Source organism: Phoca vitulina, unplaced genomic scaffold (genome assembly GCF_004348235.1).
Source record: "Phoca vitulina isolate PV1807 unplaced genomic scaffold, GSC_HSeal_1.0 scaffold4, whole genome shotgun sequence".
Lineage (NCBI taxonomy): Eukaryota > Metazoa > Chordata > Mammalia > Carnivora > Phocidae > Phoca > Phoca vitulina.
Genome location: NW_022589707.1, coordinates 11135555 through 11155517, shown reverse-complemented (window position 1 = coordinate 11155517; position 19963 = coordinate 11135555). Strand labels below are relative to the sequence as shown.

Here is a 19963-nt window from a genome sequence, read left to right as displayed (position 1 = left end):
TGCTCTCAGGCACAGGTTCAAAGGGTATGGCTCACAAAACATGCCCTGATACTGTTCTAAAAAATACATTTTAAATGGTTGTCACTTTTCCCAGTTATAAAGTAATCCATGCACATTGAAGGAAAGTAAATGGCAGATAGAGAAAAATATAAAGAATAAATTTAAATCACCCTAATTATATAACCCAGAAATGATTAATATTTTGTTCCAGTCTTTTTTATCTTTAACCAGATAAACTTTATCAGTACACAGATAATATATACCTTTCGTATATAATGTAAACCACCCACTAATAACCTTAAAGATTTCTACCAGTCTTTTTCTGTCTTTAAATAGATAAATGATTCTCAGTATACATATAATTTCTACCTCTCATAACTATAAATTACATTGGCTGCTATTACCATAGTGAAAAACTTGAAACAACTTGAATGTCCTTTAATAGGAAATAGTTAAATAAATTAGAATATAATTATATATTCTAGAATATTAAATACTAAGTGATCATTTTTTAAAAAGTACTGTTGCAGAAGTGTGTTTGCTGAAATGGAAAAATATTACAGTGCATTGTATATGTTTAAAAAGGGAGAGGAGAGCTATTTTTTTACAATGAAATTTTTTTAATTATTCAAAAAGGGAGGGAGGGTGCAAAATTTTGTGTACAGTACAATCCTTTTCTTGATGTGAAAAATAAATTTTCTGTACCTGGCACAGAGCTAAGCTCTTTGTGTGCATTATCTAATATAATTCTCAAGGCTTTGGAAAAATTAAAAAACAGTTCCACTTCACAGAAACACAAGGACTTCAAGAGAAAATAATGCAAATATTGTCCAGGGTAGAGAGGAGAGGGAGCATTAAGTCTCCACTAGGGAGAGCAATATGCCTTATGCACTTGGGAATCTGGAAGGGATGATCCCCCTGAGAAGGTTTGGGGTTGGGACATGTGCAATTTGAGAAGCCTGTGGGCAAGAGGAGAAGAGTGTGGATAAATGGGGAAGTGGTCAACAGTTGGGGACAGATGTGTCTGGAGGGTGAGCTGCTGGAATCCAGCCTCACCCATGTCATCATTTTGATGTTCCCTTCTTGAGTCAATCCAATGAGTGGGTAAAGGATGATGTCACAGGGACTTTTCTTTGAAATAGATCAGAATGGGGAGCAGAGCCTCAGGAATATAAATGGGACTGATGAATTCCTCTTGAGTTTTAAAATCCTGAGCACTCTGAGTCCCAACTACTTCACTACTGGACAAAGAGCACTTTGTCCATCTTTTTTCTGAGCTCCCTGCACCAAGGAGATAAGGACCTGCTACATTGTAAGAAATGTCATCATGTGCCTTCCCTACTGGTAACTACTCAACTTAAACCCACAGGAAGCAGAAGCACCAGGCCCCGTCATTGGGACTCCTCTGATGTGATGGATTGTCAGGTCACTCTTCTACCCCCAAAGCCACCACTGTTCCTGCTCCAGCCAGAGCTCCAATGGTACATCTGGTGACTTGGCTGTCAAGAGGGCAGGAGCAAAGTGGCTGCATACCTACATACCCCTGTTGGTGGGCATGGCCTTTCTACAGAGCCAAGGACAGGCGCAGAGCTAGGGCAGGGCTGAGCTCAGCTGCGGGGAAGTCACTGGATGAAAAGGATCGAGCCAGGGCTAACTCAAGCAAAAATGTCTGCAAGCAAGACAAGATATCTGAATGGACTTTGTGCCAGGGGTACTTGCTCCCCGCTTGAGATACTCCCAGGAAAACAGAGAGACATATTGCCTGGAACCACTCTAGAAAAAGAAATTACCAGTAAAAATCATGAATAATTCTAGAGATGGAATGAAGGCCCAGAATGACATGGAGTCAATCTTTGATTTCTTCTAATGATTGCCTTTCAAACTTGATGTCAAAAAGGGAGGGAGGGTGCAAAATTTTGTGTACAGTACAATCCTAAGGAGCGGGAGACCTGTGCCCACAGCTTTGGTGGGTTAGTTCCCAGCTCTCTCTTTCTTCACCATCTCTGTGAGCCAAAATTTCTTCCAGATCCCCCACCAAGGACTCAAAGAGGTACAGGGCTTGCTCTGGTTTTTCATTATTTTGAAATTAATGATAGAGTATGCCCCTCCATGAATATCAGAAGTGAACACCTAAGTGAGGCAGGCTCCTGGGGATGCACCCAAGTCCCCCAAAGGCATACCAGGGAGGCAGCTATCCATGTTGCCAAGGATTACAGCTGTCTACTCCATACTGGGCAGTGCTTGTGAGCTCTGATTTCAAGAGCAGCAGTGGGGCGCCCTGGGGGGCTCAGTCCGTTAAGCATCCAACTCTTGATTTTTGGCTCAGCTTGTGATTTCAGGATCGTGAGTTGGAGCCCCACATTGGGCTCCACACTGGGCATGTAGCCTGCTTAAGATTCTCTCTCTCCCTCTACCCCTCCCCGCCCTCTCCACCCCCACCCCAGTTATCATCTCTTATCATTCCTTTTTGATTATTTAATGTGGTTTTAATCACTAAGATCTTCTGAAATCTTACTGCAACATCAGCCTGTTGTGGGTTATCAGCAAATAATCAGCAACCAAAGCTACTTAGACTTTGAGTCAATAGACTCTCAGTTAGAGTTTATAATCTATGTCTTAGGCAGTTACTCATCAGCATCTGAGATGGGAGCTTATTTCCATGGGTAGAACCAAACGCACGTTTATTCCTGCCCCCACCTTAGTCTAAAGACATCAGCGTGATTTTATTTCCTAACTTCATTTCCCTCTTTCTCCGTGTGTTTAATGAAGGGGTAAGTTCAAGTTCTTTGGACCCTAACTCCTGATTAGTTTGTGTTTCTCACAGAACCCACCAGAAGGCTAGGCCCACAGGCACTTTTACTACCAATTACCAATTGAAACATGGCACTTCATCACCTTCCCTGTCAACATCATAGCTGTCCATAACAGAGATGGAAGGGACCTTCAGATATTGTGTAGTTGAACTCTTTCATTTTATAGATGAGAAAATTGAGCCTTAAAGAGGGTAGATGATTTGTCCAAGTTCCCATGGCACAGAAGCCAAGACTGGAGTTCAGGCCTCCAGTTTCGAAGCTCAATACTTTTCCATAATTATAATTAAGGCCATCTAAAGTTTAGGAGCTTTGTGTTTGTAACTTTTCATGGGGCCAGGACAAGGGTGAGGTCCCCGGTCCCCAGGTAGGTTCCTGCAAGGGCTTCCTAACGCTACTGCAACCTCTTACATTCCTAGGGCCAATCCTGGAAAATGTGGGGGTCTGGATTTTAGGGTTCTGAGAGAAAAACCAGAGCAAGCCCTGTACCTCTTTGAGTCCTTGGTGGGGGATCTGGAAGAAATTTTGGCTCACAGAGATGGTGAAGAAAGAGAGAGCTGGGAACTAACCCACCAAAGCTGTGGGCACAGGTCTCCCGCTCCTTAGCAGAGATTGCGAGAACTTAAGCCTTGGCATGTCGCCTGGAAATGACTTGCAAAGGAAGCACTTTGCAAAGTGCCTTTGATTGGATTCAGGCAAAAAGGTCATGCCAGACATGAACGCTGTCTACAGTCAGCCTCTCCTGGAAACAAGTGGTCAGCCCCATATCAGTCTAGACCTGTGTGGTTTGATTCAGATAATTGACAAAGAGGAAATGGATAATTTTTCCTGTCCAGTCATTTTCTGTCAAGACAGGTCGGGTAAAGCCCACTGTAGGAAATGTTTTCCATTTCCCTTCACAAACCCAGGGCTGAGCACAGGCCTGGCACAGATTAGGTCAAAAGGAGACTGATGGTGAAGGGACCTCAATTGCCTGGCTCCTTCTATAGTCCCGGGAGGGGCCCCTGCAATGTGTTCACTAGCCATATGTCTTTGTCAACTTTGCAAAAGTAAACAGTTTCAGCCACATTTGGCTACAACTCTTGTCTCTTTGCACTGCCACCTTGTGGATTCTAAGTCTTGCATCAGATGGCATTTGAAAGGCCATAAGCACTTTCAGGATCTGGCTAAGGGGAAACTGATAAATTCAGTTTGAGTGTGGTAGGATGTACTTATGTGGTTTGAGACCACTAAACCACCCACGTATACTTAATTTATTTCTAGCCACCTTGGTGTCATGATTGTTTCTCACCATACTCCTACCACCCTCTGTACCAGCTCACTCTACCTCGTGACAAGAAGGCACAGAACCCGAGGTCACATTATGTCATGAATGTGTCCCATAGCACCTGACATTTGACATACGTGGGTGGTGGATGAGAAACAAGGTCTGAAATGTATGGTGCCAGAAGCAGGGCTTTGGAAAATTGGACAACCATCAGATATGCGAAATTGCCAGAAAAGATTTGGTTCTCATTGCTACGCAGGCAAGATGGAAGCTGTCTCCTCTCAAGAATATACTTAATAATGCACCATATACACTTATAAATGCAGCACGCATTTTTAAATTTTTTGATAGAAATCGAGTACAACAGAATTTCTGTGTTTGCAGGGCACAAACCCACAGCACTATTACAGTCTGTGCGTGAAGGCAGGATAATGTATCTCAGCTAGCAGTAAGTACAAACAAATTTAGACAAACCGATGATAATTCATGACTGAATTATCTTTCCTTCTCTTTATAAAATGAAGAGGTGATCAAAGAGTACACAGCCTTCAATTAAAGAAGAGTACACAGGCATAAAATGTGGGGGAGAAGTATTACAGGGGGCTGTAAGAACATTAAATAATAAAAACGTCATGCTATATTTTGGAATTTGTGGCATTTGTGGTGTTTATCTACTTTTTAAAATTTGTGATTTGCTGTGATTTTTTTCAAGTTAATAATATTCTCTCTCATATGTGATTTTGTATTCATACTTCTGTGTTTTTTCTTAAAGAGGACACCAAAAACTGTGTAAGCTTCCGGCTGAACAAAACCTGGATCTGTCCTTGGACTAGATGCTAAATTAATGTTAAAGGAAGAAGATGCAGGACTAATGGGTCTGAGGTGAAGGGGTGAGTGGGAGAGGGCTGGAGGACCCACAGAGAGGGATTTCCTGAGCTGACGGTAACCCAAGGGAGCCACTGTGTGGAGTTCTGGGAATCAAGGTGGGGCAGGGGGTGGTGGTGGAGAATAGGAAGAGGGGAGGTGTGGAAATGAGGAGGGGGAAAGCTCCAGAGACATTTTCCTGGCCTCACGATTTTGTCCAGGCCAGCTCCAGAGCAACTGGATTCCATTTTACTCAGACTAATTTTAGCAGTCTATGTATGAGCATAAAGGACTTGATGTTTTTGTTTTTGTTTTTGTTTTTTAAGATTGTATTTATTTATTTGAGAGAGGGAGAGAGAGAGAGAGAGAGAGCACAAGCAAGAGGTGTGTCAGGCAGAGGGAGAGGAAGAAGCAGACTTCCCACCGAGCAGGGAGCCCGATGTGGGGCTCGATCCCAGGACCCCGGGATCATGACCTGAGCTGAAGGCAGACGTTTAACCGACTGAGCCACCCAGGCGCCCCAAGGACTTGATGTTTTTTGTTTTTTGCTTTTTAAAGGTGATTCCACTGATTTTAACAATTGCTCATCTCAATGCAACTCTAAGGGAGAAAAGGCAATACGAGCATCGGCCTTATTTTAGAGGTCCCAAACCCCATATCCCGCTCAGTGAATCTCTGCTGTCTTGTCTACTCAGAACAGAACTCCTCTTCTCTGTTCTTTGGGAAACTTTCCTCAGTAGGAGTCTCCATATTTGTTGCCCCGATGGGTGAGAGCTGGGCATCTGGTTTACGTTGCACCAATTAGCGCTCTTCCCTGGAATTTTAAAATGGGAGACTCGCCGGAGCAGAACTCACCTGCTTTGGGAGAGAAGTGTGAGGACTGCCAGCCGCCTGTCCACCATCCTGTGCAGGGAGCCTGTCTGTGACAACAGAGCACACGCACTGGCAATGTGGTGAGGAGACTGCTCTGTCTTCAGACAGGAGAGCCCCCTGCACCGAGCCCGATGCTCCAGAGGGCCCCACTCTGCCTTCTAGGGGGAGGCGTCTGCGGGGCCAAGGGGACATGCCCACCTCAAGTCTGTGTGCGTCTCCCCTTTGAGAGCCAAGAATTCTCTGCCCGAATGGCCCTGAGCCTTTTCCAGAGCCTGCTTGGGCCTCTTCCTCAGGTCTGAAGGCAGACCATCATGGCAGACCATGATGCAGGTGCGCACAACCCCAGGCCCGAGGGTGGCCAGGCCTCAGCTATCTGGGGAATCTGGTGTGTGTGGGGGGGTGGGGGTGGGGGTGGAGCTTGGATATGCAGGCTGGGGTGTCCACATTCATGGATGTAAGACCATTTATGATCTGGAGCAAAGCTTGAGGTAGGAAGAGAAGGAGGAAGGCCACAGGCTGGGGATCGGCCCTCCCCATGTGGCTAAGTTCCAAAGCAGAATTTTGGAGGTTGAATTTGGAATTCAACCTGGCCTTCCAGGTAGAATGATCAGAACATATCTTATTTAAGAGTCTCTAAGTTTGGTTTATAACCCTCCAATACTTGGACATGCAGCGTGTGGGAATCCATTTGTATTCTTGCCTGCATCTCACAAAGATTAGGGGCAGGCCTTTGTAGAAACAAGAGAAGTCCCATCTGAGTCCTTGTTCCTGACGCATGATGCACCTTGCCTTTCTCTTACCTTGATCTTATACATTAATAGAGAACAAATCTTTGCCTAAGCTAGTCTGGATTTATGTAACGTGAATTGAGAATCCTAGCTAATACAGACAGTAAGTGTTGGAGCTAGGACTTGAACCCAGGCTCTGATTCCTCGTCCCATGTTCCCTCTGTCAGGTCCCACCAGCTGCCTAACCACTTCTCCAGCTGCAAGCCAAGCAAATCTTGCTGATACTCCAGCAGTGAAAAGTCAGAAGCGAGGGAAGAGAGTTTTACCTACCTGACTCCTAAAAACACTTGCAGGAGAGTGCAGAGGCCGGAGACGAAGAAAATGGTGCTGATGAGGTAGCTCTGAGTCAGGGGGTCATGCTGCAGGCACAGGTCCTTGGCCAGGATGAGTGGCACTGCCACGAGCCCCCCCAGGGCTGTGAGGAAGTGCTGTGGGCAGAGCAGAGAGAGTGGACAGACAGGTGGATGCTGGGCTGCCTCCTCCACCCTCATTCCTGGTCCTCTGCCAGAGGAAAGAGCTCTACCTCTGGTCTCAGAGGAGCCTGACCACGAGTGACAGGCAGACATCCAGATCAGCACTGGGAACAAGGGAGACCAGGCAGCAAGAAACAGAGACCCAGCCTGAGGGTCTGGGGTTCAAGGGCAGAACCCTAACACTGGGAACTGATATCCTGGGTAAGAAACCCAGGCACAGACACAAAACAGGAGGACATAACAGGAACCAAAGAGGGGGCCTTCAGAAAAAGAACAAGGCAAGAGGGCTGCCTGGGTGGCTCAGTTGGTTAAATATCTGCCTTCAGCTCAGGTCATGATCTCAGGGTCCTGGGATCGAGCCCTGCAGCGGACTCTCTGCTCGGCAGGGAACCTGCTTCTCATTCTCCCTCTGTCTGCCTCTCTGCTACTTGAGTGGTGTCTCTCTTGTCAAATAAATAAATAAAATCTTTTTCAAAAATCTAAAAAAAATCTGAAAAAAAGAACAAAGTAAGAGGCTCATAATTAAAACAAGGTACAAGGTGAGGGCAAGACTAATGACCAGGAAGCCCTGAGCACACTCCCCTGGACAGATCATATGTTAAGTCACAAAACAGCCTTGGCAAATTTAAGAAGGGAATCATACCAAGGGTCTTTTCTGACGGTAATGGTATGAAACTGGAGGAAAACTGGAAAATTCACAGATTTGTGGAAAGTAAGCAACACCCTCCTGAACAACCAATGGGAATAAGAAGAAATCAAAAGGGAAATAAAAAAAAAATATATCTTGAGACAAACAAAAATGGAAACACAACATATCGAAACTCCTGGGAAGCTCATAGTGATAAACGCTTAGAAGAAAAATCTCAAGCACCTCCAGGAACTAGAACAAGAAGAATAAACTAAGCCCAAAATTAGCAGAAGGGAGAAAGAATTTATATCATTAAAATGTCCATACTATCCAAAGCCAGCTATAGAGTCAATGAAATTGCTATCAAAATTTCAATGACGTTGTTCACAAGAACAGAAAAAACAATGCTATAATTTGTATGGGACAACCAAAGTCCTCAAATAGCCAAAGCAATCCTGAGAAAGAAAAACAAAGAAGCAGCCATCATAATTCCGCATTTCAAACTATTACAAAGCTACAGTAATCAAACAGTATGGTACCTGAGAACTGGCTGATATTTTCATTTACCTTAAAAAGTAAGACAAAATGAAATAATAAAAACATACCAGAATTTCATTTGTTTGCCAAACATAAGCAGATTCTTTACTAAATTTGATGACAGTTTTTGAAAACTGGAAGGATGTTATTTTCAAAAAAATCCAAAAAACAACAAAAAAAAGAAAAACCAGAATGGTACTATCATAAAAGTAGACAAATAGACCAATAGAACAGAATTGAGAGCCCAGAAATAAACCCAAGCATACATGGTCAACTAACATTTGACAAGGAAGCCAAAAAGACTTGATGGGGGAACGGGTAGTCTCATCAATAAATGGTGTTGCAAAATCTGGACAGCCACACACAGAAGAATGAGAAATGGAACTCCTACCTTGTACCATTCACGAAAATTAACTCAAAATGGATTAAGGACTTAAATATAAGGCCTGAAACTATGAAAGTCCTAGAAGAAAACACAGTGGAAAAGCTCCTTAACATCGGGTCTTGGCAAAGATCGTTAGCTATGGCACTAAAAGCACCAACAACAGAAGCAAAAATAAGCAAGCAGGATTACATCAAAGTAAAAAGCTTTGCACAGAAAAGGAAACAGCAAAATACAAAGACAGCCTACAGAATGGGAGAAAGTATTTGCAAACCGTCTCTCTGATAAAAGGTTAATATCCAAAAAAATTTTTTTTAAGATTTTATTTATTTATTTGAGAGAGAAAGGGACAGAGATAGTGAGAGAGGAGCGCGAGCAAGGAGGAGAGGGAGAAACAGGCTCCCGGCTGAGCAGGGAGCCCGACTCAGGGCTCCACCCCAGGGTCCCCAATCATGACCTGAGCCAAAGGCAGATGCTTCACTGACTGAGCCACCCAGGCGCCCCATTAATATCCAGAATGTCTAAGGAACTCATAGAGCTCAATAGCAAAACCCAAACAGTCTGTTTTAAAAGTGGGCGAGGGACTTGGAGCTCGGGAGGATGGCGGGGTGGGAGGCTCCTGAGCTCACCCTCGTCCACGCTTACAACTAGGTATCATCCCCGACCAAGGCAAGAAACCGAACAGTGATCCGAAGACCCGCAGAACAAATTCCACAACTGAACATAGAGAAGCAGCTGCGTCTGAAAGGTTCGGAAGGTCAGAAAGGTGGAGGGAGGCTGCCCGCGGCGGGGAGGGAGCCGTGCACACAGAGAGGGCAGAGGAATGGGCCCTGGCCCAGGGGGCTCACACAGGGAAGACTAATCCCCGTGACGTTTGGCTTTAAACACCCGAGGGGCTGAATTCTGTGAGTCTGTAAAACCGGGGGGGACTCGGAGCCCAGAGCTGTAAAAGGCAGCTGACTGAGCACTGGGCCGACCGGAAGGGGGAGTGACAGCCGGGTGACCGCCCTTAAAGAGCCAGCAGCCTGCGGGGAGAGGCAACGTAAAAATGGCAGTTCAGGGGCGCCTGGGTGGCACAGTCGGGTAAGCGGCCGACTCTTGGTTTCGGCTCAGGGCTCAGGTGGTGATCTCAGGGTTGTGAGACTCAGCGGGGAGTCTGCTTGGGACTCTCTCTCCCTCTGCCCCTCCCCCTGTGCACTTGCTCTCTCTCTCTCTCTCTCTCTCTCTCTCCCCCCCTCTTATACAACAAACGGGAGACAGATCTGTTTGAACTGATTTCGGAGCGTGCCGGGGGACTTTGAAAACAAGGGAGCCAGCAGGTGCCCTTCCCCCCCCCCCCCCCAATCCTCCAGCATAAACACAGAGCCACTTTGCACGGCACTTGTGGCCTCCGCCGGGCTCAGGGCAAATGATGTTAAAGCTGCGCATGTGCCTCGCCAGCCGCAGGGTGCGCTGCTGTCAGCCCCACGCACGCAGCCAGGGCACCGAGCCCAGCCCCACACCCCCAGCCGCCTGGCTCGCAGCCCCCAGCCGACAGCTGCCTACGTGCTTCGGGGGATCTGGCCTAGGACTAGTGGCCCAATGCAAATTTTGCTAACAAAATTGGGAATTTGGGAGCTGCCCCACTCCCAAATTGCCTGGCAGGCATGCCCCTTCAGAACTGGCCTGCCTGGGTCCCGCTAACACCACGGAGAGCAGGCACAGCCCACAACAGGCAGAGAGCAGTGCAGACTCAGACACAACAGCAGGGCATTAGCAACACACAGGAGACTCCCCTGAAGTGCCATGTCCTGGTGAACAGGGGACACTGCCCTGCAGGGCACTCAGGACCTCCTCTTCATAAAGCCACTACTTTCAAGAGCCAAATCAGAGCTGACTACCTTAACACACAGAAACAGACACAGAGAGGCAGACAAAATAGGGAGACAGAGAAATTTATCCCAAATGAAAGAACAGGACAAGGCCATGGCCAGAGAGCTAAGCAAAACAGATATAAGTAACATGCCTGATAGAGAATTTAAAGCAGTGATCATAAGGATACTCACCAGACTTAAGAAAAGAGTGGAAGACATGAGTGAGACCCTTAACACAGAGATAAGGAATAACACAGCAGAGATATAAGGGCTCGGTAAACAAAATGAGGAGCACATGTGATGGGATGAATAACAGGATAGGAGAAGCAGAGGAAGAAATGAGTGACCTCAAAGACAGAGTCATGGACAATATATGTTAAGAAAGAAAAAAAGAAGAAGAATGTAGCAGGAGGGGAAGAATGAAGGGGGGGAAATCGGAGGGGGAGAAGAAACATGAGAGACGATGGACTCTGAAAAACAAACTGAGGGTTCTAGAGGGGAGGGGGGTGGGAGGATGGGTTAGCCTGGTGATGGGTATTGAGGAGGGCACGTTCTGCATGGAGCACTAGGTGTTATGCACAAACAATGAATCATGGAACACTATATCTAAAACTAATGATGTAATGTATGGGGATTAACATAACAATAAAAAATTAAAAAAAAAATAAAGTAACTGGGGAGAAAAACCATATCTTAATTCCAAAACGACTGAAATAAAACTATTAAGATTAAAAAAAAAAAAAAAAGACAGAGTCATGGAAAGTAATCAAGCTGAACAAAAGAGAAAAAAGAATTACACAAAACAAGAATGGACTTAGGGAACTCAGTAAATCCATCAAACATAATAACATTTGTATTATAGGAGTCCCAGAAGAAGAAAGAGAGAGAACGGGGGCAGAAAATGTATTTGAAGAAATAATAGCTGAAAATGTTCCTAATCTGAGGAAGGAAACAGACATCTAGATCCAGGAGGCACAGAGAACTCCTGACAATATCAACAAAAGGAGACCCACACCAAGACATAGTGTAATTAAACTTACGAAATATAGTGATAAAAAAATCCTAAAAGCAACAAGACAAAAGAAGTCATTAACTTACAAGGGAAAACCCACAAGGCTAGTAGGAGATCTTTCAATGGAAACTTGGCAAGCCAGAAGGGAGTGGCATGATCTAGTCAAAGTGCTTAAGGGGGGAAATCTGCAGCCAAGAATACTCTATCCAGCAAGACTATCATTCAGAAATAGAAGGAGAGATAAAGTGTTTCCCAGACAAACAAAAACTAAAGGAGTTCATGACGACTAAACCAGTCCCTTAAGAGATATTAAAGGAGACACTTTGAGTGGAAAGGAGAGACCAAAAGTGACAGTATAAAGGCAGGAAACACAAAAGCAGTAACAATGAATATTTCTGTAAAAAATCAGTCAAGGAACTCACATACACACAAAAATATAAAATATAATAACATATACCTAAAACATGGGAGGAGAGGAGAAAAGAACAGATTTAAACTTAAACGACCACCAACTTAATATAGACTGCTATTTGCAGAAGAGGTTATATACAAACCTAATGGCAGCTATATACCAAAAACCACTAATAAACATGCAAAGAATAAAGAGAAATAAATCCAAATATATCACTGAAGAAAATCAGCAAAATATGGCAGAGAGAAAGACAAGAAAGAATCAGAGAAAATCGTCAGAAACAACCACAAAACAAGTAATAAAATGGTAATAAATAGATATCTAGCAATAATTACTTTGAATGTAAATGGACTAAACACTTCAGTCAGAATACATAGGGTATCAGAATGGATTTTAAAAAAGACTCATCTATATGCTGCCTACAAGAGACTCATTTTAGACCTAAAGACACCCGCAGATTGAAAGTGAGGGGATGGAGAAATATCTATCATGCAAATGGATGTCAAAAGAAAGCCGGAGGAGGGGGGGTGGGTACCTGGATGGCTCAGTCAGTTATGCATCTGACTCTTGGTTTCAGCTCAGGTCATGATCTCAGGTTTATGAGATTGGGCTCCAAACTCAGAAGGGAGTGTGCTTGAGGATTCTCTCCCCCGTCCCTCCCCCTGCCCACGCTCTCTCTCTCTCTCAAATAAATAAATAAATCTTAAAAAAAAAAAAAAAGCCAAGTAGCAAGACTTATTTCAGACAAAATAGACTTCAAAACAAAGACTGTAACAAGAGACAAAGAAGGACAGTATATAATAATAAAGGGGACAATCCAACAAGAAGATATAACAATTATAAATATTTATGCACCCAACATGGGAGCACCCAAATACATATAAACAGTTAATAACGAACATAAAGGAACTAATCAATAGTAATACAATAATAGTAGGGGACTTTAACACCCCACTTACATCCATAGACAGATCATCTAAACAGAAAATCAACAAGGAAATAATGGCTTTCAATGACACACTGGAACAGATGGATTTAACAGATATATTCAGAACATTCCATCCTAAAACAGCAGAATACGCATTCTTTTCAAGTGCACATGGAACATCCTCCAGAATAGATCATATATCAGCCCACAAAAAGCCTCAACAAATTCAAGAAGACCTAAGTCCTACCATGCATCTTTTCTGACCACAACACTATGAAACTAGAAGTCAACCACAAGAAAAAAATCTGGAAAGATCACAAATACATGGAGGTTAAATAACACACTACTAAACAGTGAATGGGTCAGCCAGGAAATAAAAGAAGAAAAAAGAAGTACATGGAAACAAATGAAAATGAAAACACAACAATCCAAAACCTTTGGGATTCAATAAAAGCAGTTCTAAGAAGGAGGTTTATAGCAATACAGGCCTATCTCAAGAAGCCAGAAGAATCTCAAATAAATAATCTAACCTTAGCCCTAAAGGAGCTAGAAAAAGAACAACAAACAAAACCTAAAACCAGCAGAAAAAATGAAATAATAAAGATTAGAGGAGAAATAAATGAAAACTAGAAAAACAATAGAACAAGTCAATGAAACCAGGAGCTGGTTCTTTGAAAAAAAAAATCAATAAAATTGATAAACCTCAGGCCAGACTTATCAAAAAGAAAAAAGAAAGGACTCAAATAAATAAAATCACAAATGAGAGAGGACAAATAACAATCAACACTACAGAAATACAAACAATTGCAACAGAATATTATGAAAAACTACATGCCAACAAACTGGACAACCTGGAAGAAATGGATAAATTCCTGGAAACACAAAATACCAAAACTGAAACTAGATAAAATAGAAAATTTGAACAGACTGATAACCAGCAAAGAAATTGAATCAGTAAGCAAAAAAACTCCCAACAAACAAAAGTCCAGGGCCAGGTGGCTTCACATGTGAATTTTAACAAACATTTAAAGAAGAGTTAATACCTGTTATTCTCTAACTATTCCAAAAAATAGAAAAGGAAAGAAAACTTCCAAATTCATTCTATGAGGCCAGCATTATCCTGATACCAAAACAAGATAAAGACACCACTAAAAAGGAGAACTACAGATCAATATCCCTGATTAACATAGATGCAAAAATCCTCAACAAAATACTAGGAAACTGAATTCAACAATACATTTAAAAAATCATTCCCCGTGATCAAGTGGGATTTATTCCTGGGTTGCAACGGTGGTTCAATATTCCCAAATCAACCAATGTGATACATCACATCAATAAGAGAAAGGATAAGAACCATATGATCATTTCAGTGGATGCACAAAAAGCATTTGACAAAGTACATCTATTCATGATAAAAAAAAAAAAAAACCCTCAGCAAAGCAGGTTTAGAGGGGATCAAACCTCAACATAAAAAGGCCATATATGAAAAACCCACAGCTAATATCATCTTCAGTGGGGAAAAACAGAGAGCCTTTCCTCTAAGGTCAAGATGTCCACTCTCACCACTTTAATTCAAATTGTACTGGAAGTCCTAGCCACAGCAATCAGACAACAAAAAGAAATAAAAGGCATCCAAATTGGTAAGGAAAAAGTAAATCTTGCACTATTTGCAGATGACATGATACCATGAAAACCTGAAAGACTTCATCAAAAAAACTGCTAGAACTGATAAATTCGGTAAAGTCACAGGATACAAAATCAACATACAGAAATCTGTTGCATTTCTGTACACCAATAGTGAAGCAGCACAAAGAGAAATTCAGAAAACAATCTCATTTACAATTGCACCAAAAGTAATAAGAAACCTAGGAATATACCTAACTAAAGAGGTGAAAGACCTATACACATGGAATGTGAAGGGCATTCCATGCTCATGGATAGGAAGAACAGATATCATTAAAATGTCTATACTACCCAAAGCAATCTATACATTTAATGCAATTCCTATCAAAATACCACCAGTACTTTTCACAGAACTAGAACAACCAATCCTAAAGTTTGTATGGAACCACAAAAGACCCTGAACAGCCAACACAATCTTGAAAATGAAAAACTAACCTGGAGGGGCACCTGGGTGGCTCAGTCGGTTGAGCATCCGAGTCTTGATTTCAGCTCAGCTCATGATCTCAGGGTCATGAGATTGAGCCCCACATCAGGCTCTGTGCTGGGCATGGAGCCTGCTTAAGATCCTCTCTCCCTCTCCCCTTTTCCCCCTCCCACTCCGAAGAAGAGGAAGAAGAAGGAGAAGGAGGAGAAGGAGGAGAAGGAGAGGAGAAGAAGAAAGAAAAGCAAAGCTGAAGGCATCACAATTCTGGACTTCAACTTATATTACAAAGCGGTAGTAATCAAAACAGCATGGTACTGGCACAAAAATAGACACATAGATCAATGGAACAAAATAGAAAACCCAGAAATAAACCCACAAGTATATGTCAATTAATCTTTGACAAGCTGAAAAGAATATCCAATGGGAGAAAAGCAGACTGTTCAACAAATCATGTTGGGAAAATTGGACAGCTGCATTTGGCTTTCTTAAATTCAAAAATATGTCCTTACAGTTCTCTGAGTCAGTGGCTGTAGATCTATATTATCTATATTATCCATTTTATTGGCTCATAATAATATTTTTTAAGTAGTATGACATCGGCTTTTCTTACTTTATGGAAAAGCACCAAGAAGTAAACAAAAGTGTATCCCATCCCTGATATTCCATATTGAACACTTTGTAAAATTAAAAGAAACACATCTGTGAGTCTGGCAAATTCATGTTACAGAAACTTAAAGAATCAGAAGTGAGAATGGAAAGCCACCTCCCCTTTCTTGGTTCTTCTTCCCAAAGCTACCTTTGTTAGTTTTTTAGGGATCTTTCAAAACCCCAAATCACTACATATACTTATTTCGATCTTTCTCTCTCTCTGTTTTTAACACACACATAAAAGATAACAGTATATACATAGTTATTTACTTTGCTTTTTTCACTTACCATCTATTGGGGAATATTCCCTAACTGCAAGAGAAATATATCTTTCTCTTTTTAGCAGCTGCATACAAAAGTCATCTGTTCGGATGTGGTCACAATTTGTTCAACCCGTTCCCTTTGAAGGATATTTGGGTTGTTTCTAGGGTTTGTGCTTATTTGTTTGTTGTGTGGTTTGATGTTACTATTGCCAATAATGTTACAAGAATGTCTTTGTACTTATCTTAACAAGTCTTGCCAGTGTATCCACAGAGAAATTCTTAAGCACTGGGGACTGGGTTAAAGGGCATATGATTTACATGTTGATAGAAACCACCAATGGCCATCCAGAAAGGCTGCCTCAAAAACTGTTCCAACACAAGTGTTTGACAGTGCTTGTTTCCCCAAATTCCCCAAGCCCTGGTTATCACATTTTTTAGTTGTTGCAAATCAAATAAATTGAGGTTGGTATCATGAAAATGATGCAGTCGGTGTCCTTGATGTTACCTATCGGCTTAGCATGAGGGAGACTCTTCCACTAATTCCAACCCCCCACCCCCACACCCCTGAGAGAAAGAGAGACAAGGAGCTTTGAGTTCCCCTGGAGGTCAGCTACGTGGAAGACAAGAATATCAGTAACCAAAGTTGTAGATCTTGACTAATTCGGCCTGGGTGTGATCAGTGTGGCTTTTGAGGCAGAGCCTCTTTGGACCCAGGGCTCGCTGGGTGGCATTACCTGGATCCCCAGGAGGATGCAGAGGTACCACGGAGGGACATCCAGGATGCCGTAGATCACCGGGCTGCTGCTGGAGCTCCTGGCCTGCCCAGCCTTCTTCCTGCCTTGGCCATCATTGTGACAGTTGAGCACATTGTCACCCCTCTGCTGGGAACAAGAGAAGGACACACCTAGACATTTTAAGAGGAATCAAGTGGACTTCCTGATTTCAGCTGGGTAGATGGATGGCCTGCCAGGGGCAAGAGGCAATGGGATAGGGATAACGGTTGGCCAGTTTGGGATTTCTGGTCCAGACTCAAAAGACCAGTGATTTTCTACATTACACACCTTCAGTAGGGCCTGCATGTGTGGTCTGGGGTCACGCGAGAGGAGGGGCTGCTTTGCCTGAAGCCCTTTGCTGAGTAGCAGCTTTGTGGAGGAGGGGTTGGGGGCCAACTCCAAGGTCAGACGATGGGCAGATTTCCCTCCCAGACAGGCACATGGGGATCCTGGCCCCAGAATGCTGTAGCTGCCCTCAGAGGGGCTCCCATGGGCCCTGTGTTTACACCCGCCAAAGCTCTCCTCTTGGCGTGGTTATTCTAGTGGACAGTTACCGTATCCATCGCTTCTGCTGGGCTGTGAGTTCCTAGAATGCACTGACTGTGCCTTACTCTTCGGTGTAGTCCCAGCTTCTAGATGAGCCAACACCTGTGTTCAGTGTGGACCGAATGAATGGACGCAGCGTGCCAATGTAAGCGGGTGCAGTGCCCGACTGCCTGGGGCTGCCAGGCAGGGCAGGAGGAGACTCGGGTGCAGGGACAGCAATGGAGTTCCCGGGAGGAAGAGGGGTCCCTTGCCCCTCTGACTCCACTCACACCCCACACAGCTTCCAGTACCCTCCCTGCCTGGCCCTCTAGGTTTGTTTCCTAACACTCCCATCGACCTGGCTGTAGCCAATGGGGTCGTCCAGGTTCCTCCAAGTGTGGCCTCCGTTATCCTGTGTCAGAGTCTTAGCTCCCCCTGAGGGCCCCCCTGAGCCCCCTGCTTCCCCTACCCACTTGCAAGAGCTCAACACCTCCTCCCCATCACCTCTCCTGACCTCCCCACACCCATATGATTTTTCTCCCTGGTAACTCCCAGCACCCTGTGTCTCTCTGTTACATAATTTGCTGTTTTCTCTCTTGTACCAGAAACATTTCTGTGTACCCTGCATTCCCCTAGCTAGGCCACAAGCTTTCAGGGTCAGGAAGCTGTCTCCCCCTTGTTAATGTTCCTCAAAGTTTCCAGCAGAGCAACATGATGCGAAACCAAAGACATCTCAGAAGAGTGGGTGCCGAGGATGAAGAGAAGGCAGGCCACTGAAAAGAGGATGGGTACAGGCCCGGACCCGCCACGCTCCAGGTGGCCTCAGGTAAACCAAAATGTAGAAGTCTCTGACTGATTTCCCAAGACTTTTGTTTTGTTTTGTTTCCATGACAGTAGGGGCAGAAAGAATCCTGAAGAGAAAAAGAAGCGAGATCTCTCAAGTGCCTTCCACGAGTTCTTGGGAAAAAACAGCCGGGGTCTCTTCACCAGAGGGCTGAGCCTCTGTGGGCAGGGTCTGGCGGCCTGGCCCCAGGGGACAGCTGTGGGGGCCCAGGCCAAGTCCGTGGGTGACCCCCATCCTGCAGGGCCCGCAAGCCCCGGTGAACAGGAGCTCCTTCCCCCTGGGGGTGAGCAGTGCCAAGAACAAGTGTGTCTCCACTCAGTTCACCCTCTGACTTTTAGGTGCTCAAAAATTGGCTAGGAAGGTGGTGGGGCCAGGGCTCAAGGACTCGCCAGAGAAGCCTCCAGAGGGGTTACTGTTACTGTATTTCTCTGGGCCTCAGGTTCCTCATCCGGGAACAGAAGCACCTGCACCGTTGGCTTGGAAGGAAGGAAATAAAACACATAAAGTGCCCGGGCTGTATTGGTTGTTTGGTAAATATTAGTTCTCTCTCTCTCCGATGCCCTCTCTCTTTCCCTTTGCTTTGTTTTAGAAAGTCCTTCTGATCAAAGAAATCATAGCATGGAGAAACCTGGAAAACAAATATTTAGGTATCTTCAGAGACCAACTGTGAATAAAGGTAAAACTAAAAGGATCTTCCAGTGCTTCCTCCTTGCTTGGGAGTGCATTCACCGAGTTCAGCACTCAGGGAGGAATCTTGGCCTCATGACGGCGTGGTGGGGAAGGCAGCTGCGCACCTGTCTAGTGATCTACAATCTTCTCTAGAACGTGAGCCACACGTGCTGAGCACAAATAATGAACTAGGGCACCGGGACCCCCTCCAGGCCTTTCTTCATTCTGCCTGCCCCCTTCTTCTCGTCTCCTCTCTTTCAGCCGCACTCACCAAAGGGTCGGGGTGCTCACAGCTGCTGATGGCAGAGCTCATGGCAACCTGGGGTCAGTTCCTGTTGGCCTCCTCTCAGGAGAGAAACGAAGTGAACCCGCTCCAGTTGAAAGAGATTAACGTCTCACTGCCTGCCAAAATCATAAGGGAGAGAGAAAGCCAGGGATTCTGGGCTGGGCTGGCCCTGGGGAGGGTGGGGCTTCCAGACTTCCCTTCTTGCCCCCTCCAATCACCACGGGAGACCAAGGTGCACTCAGGTGCAGCAAATGTTTCATAATTTAATAAGTTTGAGAAAGTGTAGAGGAGTTAATGATCCTCTATGACGCTATGGAAACAAATCAGATGCAGCCTTTTGGGAGTGGCATGAGAGTACTTTCTGGAAGCCTGATTCCAGGAGGCGAGAGAAGAGGGGGGGTGAGGGTGAGGCCCTGGGCTGCACACATGGGCTTTGCAGTTTCTTAAAGCTGATTCTTAATGACTAGTTGAGCTGGAAAGGAAAAGCAGTGAAGAAATAGTCCGACCAGCCTGGCCTCTGAGATGCAATAATGAAGTCATCATGAAACATAGGGCATTACTGTTGATCTGGGAGAAGCTGCCAAGGTGCATTGGTGGAGCAAAGCCCTCAGGTGAGAACCTGAGAAAAAATGCTTCTAATCCTTAGGTGTCTGTCTCCCTAACACCCGGAAACGTCTAATAACCCACCTTTCAGAGAGAGAAGTCCGGGAAGGTGTACTCTTGCTCTTACTCTGCACAGGGTCCTCCTCAAAAACTCTGAATAAACCCCACTCCGTGAAGTCCAAAGCCAGGCAAATACCAGCTACTCCGGGTGGTGGAATGTTCTGGAATGGGTGGCACTGGGTCCTAAGGTTCAGGAAACACCCGGTGGGAGGCACACAGACATCGGTGGGAATCGGTCCAAGAGGAAGCCCTGAAAAACACAACAACGAGGTGTTTGACAAGGGACGGGAGAGACCTGATTCGGGCTGTGACAGGAAAGCCAGCGGTAAGTAGCTGACCTTACCAAATACTTAGCTGT

General features: G+C 44.6%; 1 protein-coding gene across 1 annotated transcript in view; it reads right to left on the bottom strand.

The window, feature by feature from the left end:
* LOC116630432 (solute carrier family 23 member 1-like) overlaps positions 1-19030 on the bottom strand; it is a 46444-nt gene extending 27414 nt beyond the window's left edge. Inside the window, exons 1-3 of the mRNA XM_032401168.1 lie at positions 18928-19030; positions 16580-16723; positions 6873-7030 (exon numbers count right to left, since the gene is read on the bottom strand). Of these exons, the coding sequence (XP_032257059.1) occupies positions 6873-7030; positions 16580-16723; positions 18928-18969 (344 nt within the window). The 5' untranslated portion in view covers positions 18970-19030. The remainder of the gene's footprint in view (positions 1-6872; positions 7031-16579; positions 16724-18927) is intronic.
* Positions 19031-19963: the final 933 nt, after the last annotated feature.